Genomic DNA, 18,420 nt, shown 5'->3' on the forward strand with positions numbered 1-18,420 from the left:
TGGGTGGTTCAGTTAGGTTAAACATTGGACTTGTGATTTTGACTCAGGTTATGATCTTACGGTTTGTGAGATCAAGCCCAATGTTGAGCTCTGTGCTGACAGCATGGAGCCTACTTGGGATTCTCTCTCATAATAAATAAATGTTAAAATAAAAACTAATGGGAAAATATCAACATTATTAGATTTAAACTAAATCAGTCATTCCACATATATATAAGCACTCTTAACTGAACTTAAGATACATTACCTAAGAGGGAGAAAGGGAATAGAGATGAAAAGACTTCTCTGTGCATAATGTGGAGATTTGACCATGAAACCATTTAAATGGTTTAAATAATAATAAAGTGATTATTTTTTAAAGTACTCACAAAAAACACAAGTTAACTTAAAAGAATGTAACTGTAGGGGCACCTGGGTGGCTCAGTCAGTTAAGTGTCCAACTTTGGCTTAGATCATGATCTCACGGTTCGTGGGTTCAAGCCCTGTATTGGGCTCTGTGCTGACAGCTTGGAGCCTGGAGCCTGCTTCAGATTCTGTACCTCCCTCTCTTTCCCCCTCCCTTGCTCGCACTCTCTCTCTCCCTCATAAATAAATAAACATTAAAAAAATTAAAAAAAAAAAAAGAATGTAACTGTATATCCAATTGGGGTATGAACACACAAAAAAAGAACCATTTCAAGTAACTTTAAAGCACAGTAATTAGCCTGTCTGTCCCTAGTGGAATATACCATGAATACAAAACTACTATTGGTGGTAGTACTGGTTTTATTCTGAGATGACTGTATTTGTACTGTGGAATAAATCAAACAAGAGATTACAATGATTTTGCTGAGAACCAAGAGTTTAGCACGAATAAAATGAGGTAAGGGGCACCTGGGTGGCTTAGTTGGTTAGGTGTCCAAGTCTTGATTTCAGCTCAGATCATGATGTCATGGTTCATGAGACTGAGAGCAGCGTTGGGCTCTGTGCTATTAGTGCTTGGGATTCTCTCCCTCCCTCTCCCTCTGCCCCTCTCTCACTTGTATTCTCTCTCAAAACAAACTTTAAAAATAAATAAATAAGTAAATAAATAAAATGAGGTAAAAAGCAATGACATAAATCTAATAATCTTTTTTTTAATGAAATATTAATTCATTTTTAAGAGTGTGTGTGAGTGGGGTAGGGGCAGAGAGAGGAGGACAGAGGGTCTGAAGTGGGCTCTGGCCAAAGATGAAATAATCTGAGGAGTGATAAAGATAACTTGCAGTAGATTAAAACACATCAGATAATTTATATCTGAGATCAGAGATTACGATGGTAATAAAAACAAACACCACCCCAAGAGATTCAATGGACACCTTTTTTTTTTTTTAAAGTTTATTTATTTTGAGAGAGAGAGAGAGCACAAGCAGAGGAGAGGCAGAGAGAATCCCAAGCAGATTCTGCACTGTCAGCACAGAGCCGTATGTGGGCTCGAATTTACGAACCACGAGATCATGACCTGGACCGAAATCAAGAGTTGGATGCTAAACCACCTGAGCCACCCAGGCACCCCTCAATGGTCACCTTTAGGTGATGCTAGGAAACCACTTCATTATTTTGAAAACTGATAAAGGTGGGGGGATCAACAACTGACCTTCCCCTTCACTTATAATCACTAACTCCAGGGTAACCAAATTACTGATAAGGAGTGTTCCCTTTTATAGACAGATTCTAGCTAATAAGTGGAAAAGAAATGAAAGTATTAGAAAATCATTTTTCAAGAGAATTATGGACCTATGCAATAATCAAGATTGAAAACGTAAGAAAAATATAAACAACCAGACAATATTTACTTCCAATAAAAGTTCACAAATTACTATGAAACAGTCTTGCCAAGAACCTTTAAAAACTTTAAAATGAAGACAAATAAAAGCATTAAACCTGAGTTTGAATAAGCTTCTAGATCTATAAACTATTTACAGAAATGAAATGAAAAGAGAAAGCACCTTAAATGATACCACAAGGATTCAAACAGTAAAATTCACACTGTGGAGACTCTATAGGACAAACTATCCAATTTCTTCAATTAAAAAACCCAAAGGAAATAAAAGAGATGGACAGAGAACCTACAGATAGGAAGAAACCTGAGACTTATCAACCAATTACAATGCATAGGCCTTATCTGGATCCCTATTTAAATAAACTGAAAAACACATACCACTTTCTAAACATTCAGATGTAATTACTGGAGCTGGATAATGAATTCCTTAGGCTTATATTCTCTACTTTTATATGTATTTCCATTAAAAATTTTAGGGGCGCCTGGGTGGCTCAGTCGGTTAAGCTCAGGTCACGATCTCACAGTCCGTGAGTTCGAGCCCTGCGTCAGGCTCTGGGCTGATGGCTCAGAGCCTGGAGCCTGCTTCCGATTCTGTGTCTCCCTCTCTCTCTGCCCCTCCCCCGTTCATGCTCTGTCTCTCTCTGTCTCAAAAATAAATAAACGTTAAAAAAAAAAATTAAAAAAAATTTTTTTAAAAAATTTCCCTCGGGGCGCCTGGGTGGCTCAGTCGGTTAAGCATCTAACTCTTGATTTTGACTCGGGTCACGATCTCACAGTTCATGAGCTCGAGCCCCACATCGGGCTCTATGATGATGGTGAGGAGCCTGCTTGGGATTCTCTCTGTATCCCCCTCTCTCTGTTCCTCCACTTGTGCTCTCTCTCTCTCAAAATAAATAAATACACTTAAATAAACTTAAATAAACTAAACTAAACTAAAATAAAACAAATAAACTCCCCTTTTGCATTTGTGTTGCTCTACTCTGTCCCCTATAGTCTCTAAGCTTTTAAGCATAATTTGAGAAAACAGCAGAAAACAATGTAAATGAGTACAACTACAATGCATTAAAACTATTTTTTCATCATAAATTCAAACAGTCAAAATGTGAAAATTAAGATTATTGTTATTATTTAATAATCTTGTAAGGTTGCAAAGAAACTTATGGAAACTTACCAGAATCTATCTGTGAGGAAAGCATCACCAATGATTGTGATGTTTCTAAATCATAAATTACTGTACTACCAGTGTTGAAAGAGGTCACCATATGAGCTGGATCACAGCCTATAAAGTCAACTGATGTAGGGATTCCATGCTCTGAAAAGGATCCCCAAAGAGACACAAAGTAAAAACAATTTAGAAATCCCTGCTTTTCTCAAGTATTTTTGAAATAATGTTAATAATGAAAACGAGAGTGATTATATTAGGATAGTGAGATACAACAGGTAATTTTCCCTTAATTATTTTAAGTTGTTATAATATTCTGTTTAACATCATAAGAAAAACAGAGGGCTCAAAAGTTAAGAAGAGATATGTGCAGAAGTTAATTCTCTTATGCATTTTCTGCTAAGAAAGAAAAAAAAAATCCAAGGTAAATCTGCTGGCTGACTTGCCAACATTATTTTTTACCGTAAAATGATAAATTAGCATTCTCACATCACTGTTGTGGGAGAATACACCCATTTGAGACCTATAAGCCTCATCATGTAGCTCATACAGATTGAATTTTTGGATCTGTGAACATAAAGCTTAGAGTCTGGAATCTGCCAATGCGTTACTATCCTGCCATGTCCAGAGCAGCAATTTCTCACTTTATTGAAGTCAATGGGCCAGATTAATGCACAATTAGGTGAAATCCAGAGTCAAGCAATTAATTACCCAGATGAAGTAAGAAACAAATATCTAAATCAATTTTTACCTCAAAAGCTTGGGTTATTGAAAAATTAGTAGAATCACTAATGTATTGAAGAGACTTAACAAAATTAAGCATATATAATTCATCTAAAATACAACATAGTTTTAAAGGTCTGATTTTTAAAAATAACTTTAAAGTGACTCAAATATGAGTAATGCTAAAACATAAACATAGGTACATAAATAAAAGTTATCGCAAAGCAAATTGCCTAAAGCTTTATTGACAGGAAAATATTTGAAACTGTACAAGTAACTAACTCAATTTGTACTTCCCACTTAAGGTTACTATTTCAATGATTATTAGACTTCTCAACCAATGTGCTCATAACATGGTATCAGCTATGCTTAAGACTGGGATCCCTTTAGTCTTTGTGGGCAGCCACCTGGAATTGGTGGAGGGTTTCAAGTTGTTCCTATAAGCGGCCTCATTTGTCTACTGCACTATTACAGTTTTATTTTTTAAATAGGATACGTCCTGAAAAGGTCAAAAGGCACCAAGCTATAGGATGTACTTGTAAAGCACCTTTCTTGTTTATAAGAAATGACTAGGAGTAAAAAGAGTATCACAAGCTTTATAAAATTCTTTCAATACATCTCTTGGAGTAGCAAAGAAATAGTAAATCAATTGCTTTGTTGTTTGTATCTTCCAAATTATTAAAAAGGTAACTTTTTTATAGGGCAAAATATACTCACCCTTGTCTCCATTGTAAGTGCAAATACATGGCAATTTTTCTTGTGGATTCCATAACCTAATAGTGCCATCTGCTGAACAAGACAGTAATTGATTTTTTATGCCACTATAAGCAAGACCCCAGACAGCATCTGTATGTGCAACTAAAGTGCCAGCTAGAACATTTGGCTCTGGGAAGAAACAACAAACAAACAAAAATTAGCTTAAAACAGTTGGAAAGAAATGTTTTGGATAAAGATAACTTACCATATAATTATGTATAAAAGACTACATATAATGGCCCTAAGAAGATAACCAAAGTGTACACAATGGTCATCACTAAATTGTGGAATTACGGGTTATTTTTATCTCCCCCACAATACTCTCCTGTATTTTTGCAATTTTTTATGCTTTTATTTTGTCTTGAGTTTAATTTTATTTAATTTTAAGTTTTTATTTAAATTCTACTTAGTTAATATACAGTGTAATATTAGTTTCAGGAGAACAAGGGCCCTCCTTAATGCCTACCTGCCCTCCATCAACCCTATTTGTTCTCTACAGTTAAGAGTCTATTTTCAGATTTGCTTTCCTTTCTTTCCCCCGACCCCCTTCCCCTATGTTCATCTGTTTTGTTTCTTAAATTCCACATGGTGAAATCATATGGTATTTATCTTTCTGACTTATTTCACTTAGCATAATATACTCTAGCTTATGAAGAACATACACTTTTTAACAAACAGCTTTAATGAGATATAATTCCCATACCATATAATTCACCAATTTAAAGTGTACAATTCAGTGGTTTTTAGTATCTTCACAGAGTTATTCAATCATCAGCACCTCAATTTTAGGACACTTTCATCACTCATTAGCCACGCCTTCCCCATCCCAATTCTCCCTGCTTTTCCACAGCCCTATGTAACCACTAATCTACTTTGTTTCTAGAAGTTTGTTTATTATGGACATTTCATACAAACAGCCTATTGTGACTGGCTTCTTACACTTAGCATAATGTTCCCAAGGTTCATTCATGCTGTAGCATGTCAGTACTTTCTTTTTAATGCTGAGTAATATCCACGGTATGAACATACTACATTTTATCATCATTTGATGGACAAGGTAGCTGAAAATAACACTGTACACAATCTGTCCTACAATCCTGTATCTCTAGTAAACTTCCACTTTCCACGGCTATTTAAAAAAAATTTTTTTTAATGTTTATTTTGAGAGAGAGCGAGAGCGCAAACAGGGGAGACATTTCCTATCTGCAGACATCCTAAGCAGGCTGCGCACTGTCAGCACAGAGCTGGATGAGGGGCTCAAACCCATGAACCATGAGATCATGACCTGAGCCAAACCCAAAAGTCAGATGCTTAACTGACTGAGCCACTCAGGAACCCCTCCACAGGTATTTCTTATTATCTCCAGAATTCTCATAGTTCCCAACCCCCCTTCCTCATGAATGATTATCTACTTCACTGAGAAAATAGAACACTGAAGAACCTCTCCCCCATCTTTCCACCACCCAATCTACTAGTGTCTAAAGCCATCTTCTCCTTGCTTCCATATAGGAAGTAAGGAATTTTCCTTTTTTTAAAAAAATGTTTGTTTATTTTTGAAAGAGAAAGAGAGAAGGGAGGGGGAAGAGAGAGAGGGTGACAGAGGATCCACAGTGGGCTCTCTGCTGTCAGCGCACTCAGGAATTGTGAGATTATGACCTAAACTGAAGTTGGATTGAGCCACCCAGGCACCCCAGGAATTGTTCTCCTTCTTATCAAAGGCTAATTCTATCATGTATATTCTGGATTCCATTCAACTCACTAAGTTGCTTTCATGATGACAGTTTCCCTACTATACAGTAATTCTCCTTCTCCTTGGGATCATTACCACAGCAAACAAATATGCTCCAGAATCTCCTGGCTTAAAGAAAAACCTTAACCTTACATCACCATTCCAAGAGACCAACAGAAAGGCATATTAAATAATTATGCTTTTTATCTCTCATTCACTCTCTCAATCAGTCTAATCTGGTTTCTGATACCATCACTACACCAAAACAATCCTTGCTAAAATCACCAATGATGAATTCTCTTCTAGCAAGTTTAAAAAATTTTTCTGTCTTTGAAGATTTCTTTGTTATTCTCATCACACTGCTTTTCATTCGAGTGTGCCCAGAAAAGTTGTCCAGAGGTCCCTTTACCTTCTGGTCTTAATCCCAGTATCCAACCTCCAGCCAGCTAAAACCTGGCTGACCTATTTGACACTTATAAAAAGGAACCTTTCTATCCTCTTATTATTATAATTCTCAGCAACATTTCAAAGTGCAGAATGCTTCCTTCTTCTCAAAATGGCTTTTTCTTTTGGTATGCTTCCAAGACCCCATTGTCCTGCACCTCTTCCTTCCTCAGTTTCCTTTGTTGGTTCTCTTGCTCTAGTCACTCTCCCAATGTCAGAGTTGCTCAGGACTTTGCCTTCTCTTCATACCCTACACAACATGCTCTCCCTGTATTATACAATCCATTCTCATATCTTGATATTAATTACTTGATATGCCATTTCTTAACATGCCTAAAAACCGAACTCACCATCTTTAATCTTCTTACAACTGTTCCGCCCCCATTTCAATATGTTACCATTATATACTCAATTGCTCATGTCAAAAAATACAGAGTGGTGGTAAAAATGTTCTGAATTAGATAGTGGTAATGGCCGCATAACCCTGTGAATATAGTAAAAACCACTGAACTATATACTTAACAAGGGTGAATTTTATCATATGTGAATGTCAATAAAGCTGTTTTTAAAAGTAACAAAATCAAGAATCACTTATCCATCAATTTCTCTACTCAATCCAATTTTTCAGTAGATTCTGCTTATTCTACCTTACCTCCCCAATATATCATAAATTCATTTTTCACCAACTGCTTTGCTACCAACTGGTTTATCGCCACTATGATCTTGGAAACATCATCTCTCACCTACTCTACTAGAGCACTACATTAGAACTTTACATCAGTATTCTTTTCTCCACTTCTCCCACCCCTAAGCTATTCTCCTTGGCCTAAATGTCACTATTTTGGACTACAACTCAAGATTCTGTCACTCTTTCATAGTACTGTATCTTCATACCACTTACCATAATTTTTAACCACAGACTCCACCCCCTTATTTATTTATTTAATGTCTGTCTTTTCCATTGGACTAATTATTATTTCTTGATGTAGTACTTAACACTCTACTTGGCAAATTAAGGCACCAAGTGTATGTTAAATAAAAAGACCAAGGAGCTCTTGAATTCTTTTTGAATGAACCAAACATTAAGTAGACCATTGTTTATTTAGCCATTCTCAAACTAATAAATATTCATTTAATTTTATTTTTTTTGTAATTGCAAACACTGCCCTTATAAATATATTTGAATACATACACAGGTATTTCTGTGGGACATATTCTAAAGTGACATTTATGAGTAAAAGGTTTTTTTTAATTAAGAAATTTTTTGTCCTCTAAAAAATTGTCCTGATTTACACGACTGTGCCTATTAGTTTCTATTGTCTTCTGCCAATAGTTTTGAACTACATAAACTATTTTTTATTTTTTATTTTTTTTATTTATTTTTTATTTTTTTTAATTTTTTTTTCAACGTTTATTTATTTTTGGGACAGAGAGAGACAGAGCATGAACAGGGGAGGGGCAGAGAGAGGGAGACATAGAATCGGAAACAGGCTCCAGGCTCTGAGCCATCAGCCCAGAGCCCGACGCGGGGCTCGAACTCACGGACCGCGAGATCGTGACCTGGCTGAAGCTGGACGCCCAACCGACTGCGCCACCCAGGCGCCCCCATAAACTATTTTTTAATAGATTAAAATAGTTTAATATATTATTCTTTTTATTAAATTTTATTCTCTTCCTTTTTGTTAGCTAGTACTAAAATTGACGTTTTAAATAACATAGTTTTTTATTTTCGGACACAATAAAGTACCAATTCACAGGCTTAAATATTCCGTGGCACAATATTTCTTAATTTTTCTCTTTAACAAAGCAAATTAAATGAAAGCTAAAAGAGGAGACCGATACATGTTTAAACAACCTTATAATAATATTTTGTCAGCTCCATTCACTTAAAAAATGTTTTAAGTCTTTTACTTACCATATGTATCATATGGATCCACGTTAGGGCTAGGCATATTCCACCACTGGATGGTTGCATCTATACCACCACTAAAACACTGTTCTCCATTAGAACTAATAGCTAGTGATAGAACAGGACCACTATTATAGGAAAAGAAGGAAAAAATTACTTATGAAGCCTAAGAAGAAACTCAAATCCATACTCCCCCAACCTCTAAATTTACATGATATCTAAAAACTGTTTAAAATAAACATGTAAACTTGAATAGTACTGATTATATTCTCACTAATACAATTATTAATCAAAATATTACTCAACTAATATATTTTCTAATAAAAAGCAAACATTATGAGAAAATTACAAGGTTGGAAGATTGATAAAAAATAGTGAACAATAACTATGGCTGTTAATTTAAATACAAATTCAATAAAACTTACATGTGGGCCCTAAATGTGTAGATAGGCTCTACATCTAAAGAGGCACTCCTAAAAGAGGAGAACACAAGGGTGGGGGAGGAGAAGGTAATTAAATAACTTCAAATCACTGGCTGACATTCAGGAATCATTAGGTAAGATCAAATGAATGCATAAATAGGATGACAAAGAAGAAGAATTGCTTATAATTATTAACAAATTTGGAAGAAAAAAAAAAAAGACAGGCAAATATGAAAATACTTGCTTTTTGGCAGGAACTGTTTTTTGCAAGTTCCAAAGTTTCAGAGTATGGTCCTCAGAGGCAGTAACCAGCACAGGTTCTACAGGATGAAAAGCTAATGCCCGTACTCCATCGAAATGGCTACGTAGTGTATACTTGGGATTCCATGTCTTTCGAAAGGCATCTTTATTGGCAGGCAACTACAAAGAAAGAGTCCAATATTAAGTGGTAAAAGTAGTAAATTCATAGGCATGTGGAGTTTCGTGTGTTTTGGAGTGTTTAAAACATACATATTAAACTGCTTTGATAAAATGTCCAGTGGAAATTTAATGTACCTTAAAAACTTGATAACCAATCTTTATCATTTAACAAATGATACTAAGAAGAATAACTTCAATTAGCTTTCAAATACCTATATCAAATGAAGAGTTTCTTAATCTGTTTTACCTAATCATCAGGCTAAACCCAAAGGTCCTATTAAATGTGAGATGAGAACAAAAAAATAACCATGCTGCAATGTTTTACATGGAAACAATAAAAATTATATAAATTACTACCAAAAATCCAAGAGAACAGTATTAAATACAGTTGTCATTTGGAAAATTAGCATGTGAAATTTTTAAAGGCAGCAGATTAAGATACTTTCCAAAAGTCTGAACTAAAGACACTTAAAGAATATTGTCATCTTTATTATCATTGTTGATATTGGTACGAGGTTAATCTTTTTACCTTCATTTCTCCATCTGTAAAGATAGGCTGTGAAACCACTTCTAAAGTAGTCAAAAGTTTAATAGAATTTAGTTGCTTATATACTTTGAAAATATAAATGAGAATAATAATCCAGCCCACCAAGGCTGATGTCTCTAAAAGCATGCTAATATAGGTAAAACATAAGTATAACATGTAGAAAAAAGGAGTTTGTTATAAAAGGGAAAAATTTAATTTGCTGAAAAACTGCAAATTCATTCATACAAAATCTAAACAAGTATAGTTAACTCTCAATTGAGTGTTTATTGTCTATAAAAAATTTAGTTCAAGACTAGTTTCACCTCTAAACACTATCCTTCCCATCCAATCTCCATCCTTTCCCCATCCCTCAAATGAAGGACTAAGTAAGTGTTCAGGAAATGGCAAGCTAACTTTAACATTATCCTTAAAAAAATAAAAGTTTAAAAATAAAACATAATTTTTAAGAAGTATCCTGAAGGCAAGTGATTCAGGTTACCTATTTTTCTCTTGTTAACACCATAATATGGCTTAATTTGAGTAGATAATTGAGAGTTGACTACTCAAGATAGACACTTATCAACCAATATTATAAGGTAATCAATCACCCCAAACTTCTAGCTAATCCACCACAATACCTAAGAAAAATTTAAACACCACAAGGCAAGTAGTTACAAAAGAAAAACTACGTCACTTCAAATCAACATACTGACACACTTAAACTTATCTTTTCCATGCACCTTGACATTAATTCTGTTTTATAAGTGTTTCCAAAAAAAATAAGGAGCCTTCTATTAAATCATTAAAAAATTAAAAATAAAACTGCACTTACATCATAACTATAGTCTGCATCATTTGTTACCGTCAAGTCTGCAAGGTCTCCAAGGCCCAGTACACTTAACAAAACATCATCAGAACCCATAATAAATGACTTGCCTCCTCCAGATGGAAACGTTATTGGTTCAGCTATAAAGAACAAAACCGCTTCTTAAATGCTGAAAAATCATACAGTACAAGACAATATTGTGGGGGAAATGTAAGCACTTAACAGTTACAATATTAATATAATTAATTTTTATTTTCCCACTTCCCTCCTATTTCTTCCACTCAAAAAATCCTATTACTGAGTAGTAATAAACAAATGTTTATTTGCATATTTATAAACTGCAACATAATCTTCCACAAATCAAATATGCACTAGATATATTATTCCAGGATGGGACGTGGGGGCACAAAGGCTTTGTCTATTTAAATTACTTTTCACTTTTGTACAATTATAACTATACTATTTTTTAAACATTACAGCTTGTTAAGTCCTTTTGCTTTGGATCATATTTGCTTAGAAGTGCTAGGTATTCTAGTCCCTGATAAAAATTAATGTAAGCATTCAAATGTAAATGGTTTGTAGTCTGCAATCGAGTTTGTAAGTTTATCGAAATGAAGCCTTACTCCAGATTACTCCAGGAACAGCAATGTTCTAGGAAAAGGGCAGTTCTACAACCAACAATGTCAGCTTCCTTTCCATAAAAGGTTAATCCATGTGATGTTCAGAATGCCTTCCAGTTTTCAAGCTTTGACTATAATTTTTTATTTTAACTTTCCTTTTATTTACCATACTTCTAAAAACAACTACTCTATATTAACTAACTATAGAACTTTAAATTTGTTACTTTGATCAATTAAAATCAAACTGCCATAATCAGAATGACTATACTATTTTATAAATATTTTGCTCCAACAGTTACAGTATAAGCAATAATTCTCATTATTTCATACATGCTTTGAAAGCAAAATTTTAATCTGAAAATGCAAGAGGAGGAAAAGTACATGTCATTGTAATACAAAACAACTCAACATATCAAAACACATTTAAAATTCATGATAAAATTCAAAAGAGAAACATCATATAAAAACTCAAGCTAATTCTTAATTCTGAAAAGTTCATATGAAAAATGATGATATCAACTTAATACACTACAAGCATCACAGGTGTAATGAAATTTGTCAGTCATCACCAATACTACTGAAAATAAGTGTAAGATACAAGTCAACTTCTCCTAAATATACACTACTGCAAAAATAAAATTCATCTCTATTTAGAATGTCTTATTTTAGTATTTCTCAAATCAAGCTAAAATATCAAAGTAAGCTATACAGTTTGACTCAAATAGGGTCCTAAATGATGACAATACTAAAATGAAGCTGTGAGTGAGCAACCAATCTAGAGTGAATCTGACAGAAAATATACACAGGTATGCTAGTAGTATTTAATCTTTCAATGATTATGCTTATTGATTATAGTACTGATCCTTCCTACCAATACCTAGTATGCAATTATTGGTAATATCAGAAGCTGCAATGAACTATAAAATAAATTATGTTTTCATTAGGCAATATTTTCTCAAAGCATGTTTAGCCTGTTTAAGGGCGTATTTTTCTTTTAATCTCGTAATTTGTTTGTAAGACAAGTTAGAACAAAATGCCACAATTCCTCCCACTCACAATTACACACTCATTAACACAAATCTTGGATAAAAGCCCAGTAAATCATTTTTAACATAGTAACAAATTATTTTGCATTATTACATATAGTCTTTTTGCAGAGACATTGCTGATTAGCTTTTGACAAATTTAGGGGCATGTAAAAGGAAGTGCCTGGGCAGTATTAACTACTTTTAACCATTTCTAATTAAACATATTACTACATTTCTCCATCTCTCTCTATATACATATATTTACTTACATACAGCAAGCTATATTGTTCATTCAGCATTACATATGTATCTATCTAAAAGAAGTACTAAAAAAATTTTTTTTAATGTTTATTTTTGAGAAAGAGCGTGAGTGGGGAGGGACAAAGAGAGAGGGAGACACAAAATCTGAAGCAGGTTCCAGGCTCCAAGCTGTCAGCACAGAGCCCTATGCAGGGCCTGAACCCATGAACTGCGAGATCATGACCTGAGCTAAAGACGGACATTTAACTACCTGAGCTCCCCAGGTGCCCCTGAAAGAATTATTTTAAGCTGTATTTCTACTTTCCATAACGACCCATCACTGGGGCATACAGTAATCACAGTAAATACTCAGATAACCTAAGAGATTTCATCAAGCAACTTAAGAATACTAGTATTATTTATTATTGCATTTCCTTTTTTTGAAATCTTAAGGTCTACACAACGGGATCTTACAAGGTTCTTTTCATACTTCTAGAACTAATTCTCCTTTGTATGGACACAACGGACCAAGGAAACCAGTAGCTCATATATCAAAAAAAACTCTTCCTTTCTTCAGTTTTATCAAACCTAAAGATCACAGCCCAATAATTGATCCCATTTACTTCAGTGGTGTCACTGTATATTTTAAATCTTTATTTAAAACGATCACTATTAAGTCATTCGGTTAAGCATCTGACTTCAGCTCAGGTCATTATCTTAGAGTTTGTCAGGTCTAGCTCCACATCAGGCTCTCTGCTGTCAGAGCAGAGCCCACTTCAGATTCTGTCCCCCTCTCTCTTTGCCCCTCCCCAAACTGCTTGCTCTCTAAAATAAAATAAGCATTTAAAAATAAAGGGGCGGGGCACCTGGTGGCTTAGTCAGTTAAGCGTCCAACTTCAACTCAGGTCATGATCTCCAAGTTCACAAGTTCGAGCCCCACACCAGGCTCTGTGCTGACAGCTCAGAGCCTGTAGCCTGCTTCTGATTCTATGTCTCCCTCTCTCTCTCTGCCCTTCTCCCGCTCATGCTCTGTCTCAAAAATAAATAAAAACGTTAAAAAATAAGAATAAAATAGAAATAAAAATAAAAATAAAGGGGCGCCTGGGTGGCTTAGCTGGTTAGCATCCAACTCTCGATTCTGGCCAGGTCATGATCTCATGGTTTGTGGGATTGAGCCTGCAGCAGGCTCTGTGCTGACAGTGAGGAGCCTGCTTGGGATCCTCTCTCTCCTCTCTCTCTCTGACCCTACACCCGCTTGCATGCCTACCCACCCACTCGCTCACATTCTTTCTCTCAAAATAATAAATACACTTTAAAATACCAAAAAGCCTGAAAATCTACCAATGACTGGTTACATTTTGTTTTTTTTTTAATGGTCTGGCTGAAAACATTCTGTCTTTATAAATATTTGCAATATGACATGGAATTCAACAGGAAAGCATCAAGTTGGAGACTGCCACTGAAACAAGAGGTTATGAACTCTAATGTTCACGTCTTAGCTCTAAGTCCAAGGTGATTTGCAACTTTTTTAAATAACAAACTCTAAAAATTTACCCTTTAAAATGTGTAATTAGGTTTGTGCTTACTGGCCCCTCCTCCTCCTACCATTAAGAAAGAGTCAGATCACTGACCTAAATTTTTCCTTTAAAAAGGACACATATACAGGGGTGCCTGGGGGGCTCAGTAGGTTGTGTCCGACTCTTGGTTCCGGCTCAGGTCCTATCTCATGGTTTCGTGAGTTCAAGCCCTGCATCGGGCTCTCTGCAGTCAGTGCAGAGCCACTTTGGATCCTCTGTCTCCCTCTCTCTCTCTGCCCCTACCCTGCTCTAGCACATGCTCTTTCTCTCAAAAATAAACAAACATAAAAAAAGAAAAGAAAACACCTCCTAAAGTAAAACAGGAAAATAGAGATCTGGAAAAATCTGGATCTGGAAAAATCAATACACTGCTATTTTTCATGCTTTAATGTATTTTGTTTTGGTTTTATTATTTTAGAGATTTTCTTCATTCTACCTCAAATTTTCTCACAGTTTATGATGAATTGTAAATATTACATGCAGAGAGGACTATAAGGAAAAATGCAAAATTATTTAACTTTAACTGTATGAAAAATGTGCTACTCGAGAAGTCTTAAAAAAAAAAAAGAGGTATTCAAAAACATTTAACTGGGGCATCAAACTCCCTTATACAGCAAAAGCAGAAACAACAATGAAATGCAGTCTATAGGCCAAATTATCAGATACTGAATTATCCTATATCACAATAAACCTTTGGCAAGAATTCAGTCTCATTACTTAGAATTATAACTATCTAGACCTAGATTTCTAAGTGATTCAAATACATCTATAGATTTTCTGCTGTAATCAATTTTGGTAAAAATGCCTTAAGCAGTACTTTCATTTCCTACACATTTCTAGCTTAGGCACATTTTAGAAAATTCATTACTAGGTAAGTATATCTTTGGTACCAGGTTAAACAATAATGCTGTTACCTTTTTCTAGAATAATTAAATTGGCCATTTGTTCCATATATTTTTAGAAATTATATATATAAAGTTCCCAGTAAATGTTTGGCATTTAGTTGTCTCCTAAAAAAGCAGTAGTTACATTATCAGTAGCTAAATTCAAGCAAAATGACAAAATGACTAGTTTTTTTCCAATATGTACTATTTAAACTCCTTTTTTAAACTACTGTGTTCGTGCTATTAGATCTGTAAGCTAAAGTTGGATTCCAGGAAAGTACTCTGAATTGACCAGCAGAAACAACTCCATCTAACATTAAAAACAAAAATAAAATCTGCAGACATAAAAGCCAAAAATTCCAAAATCCCTAAGACAATTATACAAAGAGCTTGCCCAACACCTTCTCTGAAGATTATATAAGCTGATCTTCAGCATTTTAAAACAGCAGCAAATTTCACAATATTAAGGAGATATGATTTTGGAATTAATGTCTTTTGTAATTTAAATAAACCTGGTAGCTAAATTTTGTACCTTCCTTTGCTCTTACAACTTCATGATCAGTCATTCTAATAGAGGCTGAACTAGACTGACTAATCATTCGTGAAGGGATAAGGGGCAGCTTATCTCCCAGATCAGCTATCTTGTGATAGAGTTTTGTCCTGCTGACCCTATAAATTAATGTCAGCAGTATAGGTTCATTTATTGGCTACTGCCTGACTTGCTAGCAGCCTTTAAAACTAATTTACTAACAAAACAGGCTTTTTGAAAGAAGTTCTAGTTATAAAAATCTCAAATAATTAAATGTCTTCAATTTTCCAAGCCATCCCTCCAGAAATATTAAAAAGATTTAAATACTTAATACATTCACAATTTCTGTAGAGAAACAGATATTCACTATGTTTTATATCTAAGTATAAAACTGAGTATTCGGTCACTCAACCAAAGTTCTGTAAGCTCAAAGACACAGAAGGTACTCTTAAAACAAAAGGAAATTTTGGTATTTAAGATTAAAGTTTAACAAATCACAGAATAAAACAAGACTTTTTTCCAATTTAACTATCTTAAAAAGTTAACCAAGAAATAAGTACACATGATTTTTATAAGAGTGCTACAATTAACTTTCCCTGGTGTTTATGTGAATATTTTCCTACCATATTTACACAAATGTGTCTTTAACAAATTAACCACAATTTTTCTCAAAAATTTGCTTCATTTTCCCAAATTTGCAAAGCCTAATTTACCCATGAGCTGAGATTCTCAGTATGAAAAGTCAACACTGTCATAGGCTGTAAATTTAAGGGGAGAATTTCAGCTGTAGCCTGGAAAATTCAGGCCAAAATATATAAAACTCAAAAGCATCTGCAGTACTGTGGGATCTTTTTAATTCTGAACTTCAGAAATGACAGAACTGTTTCTCATAATTTTGAAAGAAAATAGCTTCAAGAATGTCAAAAAAAAATAACTTGGGAAAAAAAAAAGAAAATATTATAAGTTAATATCAAGTAAAACAATTAAAACAGGCAAACCCAAGGTCACACATCATGACCCTGTATTTACATTAATGGACTGGACAGCTGTATAATTAAATTTCACTATGGGCTTTAAAATATTAGTAACTCTAAGGGCACCTGGGTGGCTCAGTCAGTTAAGGCTCTGACTTTGGCTCAGGTCATGATCTCATAGTTGCTAAGTTCGAGCCCCAAGTCGGGCTCTGTGCTGACAGCTCGGAGCCTGGAGCTTGCTTAAGATTCTGTGTCTCCCCCTCTCTCTGCCCCTGCCCTGCTCATTTTCTCTCTTATCTCTGTCACACTCTCTCTCAAAAATGAATAAACATTTTAAAAAAATTTTTAAAAAGAGTATCAGTAACTCTACAGGAATTATCATTCATCTGTGTATCCCTCCCTAACAGAATGCTATGCAGTGAGGTATTAACACTTAATGTAAATTGGTGAAATCTTACACATTTATTGGCTTAACAGTAATCCCTAACTTCTTAGAAAGTATCTCTACTCCTGGATAGAGGTATGCAATATGTCAAATAGTCTCAATTTTCTAAAATAATTACCATGGAGATTTAGATGAGGATTTTCTCTGTGACACTGAAGTGAGTGCAAATTCTCTAATAAATGAAAAACTGCCAACTGGATGTCTAACCATCAATTAAATTCAAAAGGAAAAAAAAAATGTTATCCAGGGGCACCTGGGTGGCTCAGTCAGTTGAGCGTCTGACTCTTGATTTCGGCTAGGGTCCTGATCCCAGGGTTGTGGGATCAAGCCCCAGGGCTCCATGCCCAGGGCATGCATGGAGACTGCTTGGGATTCTCTCATTTTCCCTCTGCCCCTCCCCACATACTCTGTAAAGTAAAAAACACAACAAATAAACAAAGATTTAATAAAAAAAAAAAAAAGGTTTAATAATTAAAAAAAAAAGTTAGTTATCCTTACTCACAAAATAGCTCTCCTTTGTAACTTTCCCATTTATGAGTGTCGCCACCATTGGTCTGGTTTCTGTTCTAAACTTCTACACTACATTTTAACAATTCTTCTGGGGCGCCTGGGTGGCGCAGTCGGTTAAGCGTCCGGCTTCAGCCAGGTCACGATCTCGCGGTCCGTGAGTTCAAGCCCCACGTCGGGCTCTGGGCTGATGGCTCGGAGCCTGGAGCCTGTTTCCGATTCTGTGTCTCCCTCTCTCTCTGCCCCTCCCCCGTTCATGCTCTGTCTCTCTCTGTCCCAAAAATAAATAAAAAAAACAAAACAAAACAAAAAAAAAGGTTGAAAAAAAAATAAAAAAAAACAAAAAACAAAAAACAATTCTTCTTCAACTTTTAAAATGGGGGGGGGTGGCTGTTTTTAAAAAGAATTCTCCTTTATTATTCTTCAGATTAATCTCCTCTTTCTGTTGACTTTATTCTAATAAAAGCTTTCACTCTTATCAATTACTGCCATAGATTTCCTAATTAGTTTTCCTACCTCCCAGCTCCATTTATCTTTAATCAAATTTGCATACAATAGCCAAATGAATTTTCTATAATTATCACAATTATCACCCCTTACTCAGAAACCACAAGTGGCACTTCAACATTCTTTGGATCAAAGCTAACTAAAATCTTGTCCTTCATCTTGCATGTGCTTCATGATCTGTTCCTATTTTTCCTATCCAATCTTATTTATCTTTTAATGCTCCATGACAACAATCTCCCTGATTTTCAAGTCAAAGCAGTTTCCCTATGTATCAATATTCACTAAAGTTTATTTCTTCCATATTCTGTCCTCAGCTATTCTTCAGGAAAGTGTAAACACTTCCTACACACACACACACACACACACACACACACACACACACACACACACA

General features: G+C 34.9%; 1 protein-coding gene across 4 annotated transcripts in view; it reads right to left on the minus strand.

Moving 5' to 3' along the window:
• The window catches only part of STRN3 (striatin 3), a 106,168-nt gene that overhangs the window by 9,061 nt on the left and 78,687 nt on the right, over window positions 1-18,420 (minus strand). For 3 of the 4 annotated variants that reach the window (XM_040476867.1, XM_040476865.1, XM_040476866.1), the window contains 6 exons: window positions 10,725-10,858; window positions 9,191-9,366; window positions 8,950-8,997; window positions 8,531-8,652; window positions 4,404-4,571; window positions 2,973-3,113 (listed from right to left, as the gene is read on the minus strand). In XM_040476867.1, coding sequence (XP_040332801.1) covers window positions 2,973-3,113; window positions 4,404-4,571; window positions 8,531-8,652; window positions 8,950-8,997; window positions 9,191-9,366; window positions 10,725-10,858 — 789 coding nt within the window. Of the gene's footprint in view, window positions 1-2,972; window positions 3,114-4,403; window positions 4,572-8,530; window positions 8,653-8,949; window positions 8,998-9,190; window positions 9,367-10,724; window positions 10,859-15,599; window positions 15,737-18,420 lie in introns of all 4 variants that reach the window. The other variant, XM_040476868.1, reaches the window with a different exon arrangement.

The sequence above is a fragment of the Herpailurus yagouaroundi genome, unplaced genomic scaffold, assembly GCF_014898765.1.
Source record: "Herpailurus yagouaroundi ecotype Mexico unplaced genomic scaffold, PumYag 141, whole genome shotgun sequence".
Taxonomy (NCBI): Eukaryota; Metazoa; Chordata; class Mammalia; order Carnivora; family Felidae; genus Herpailurus; species Herpailurus yagouaroundi.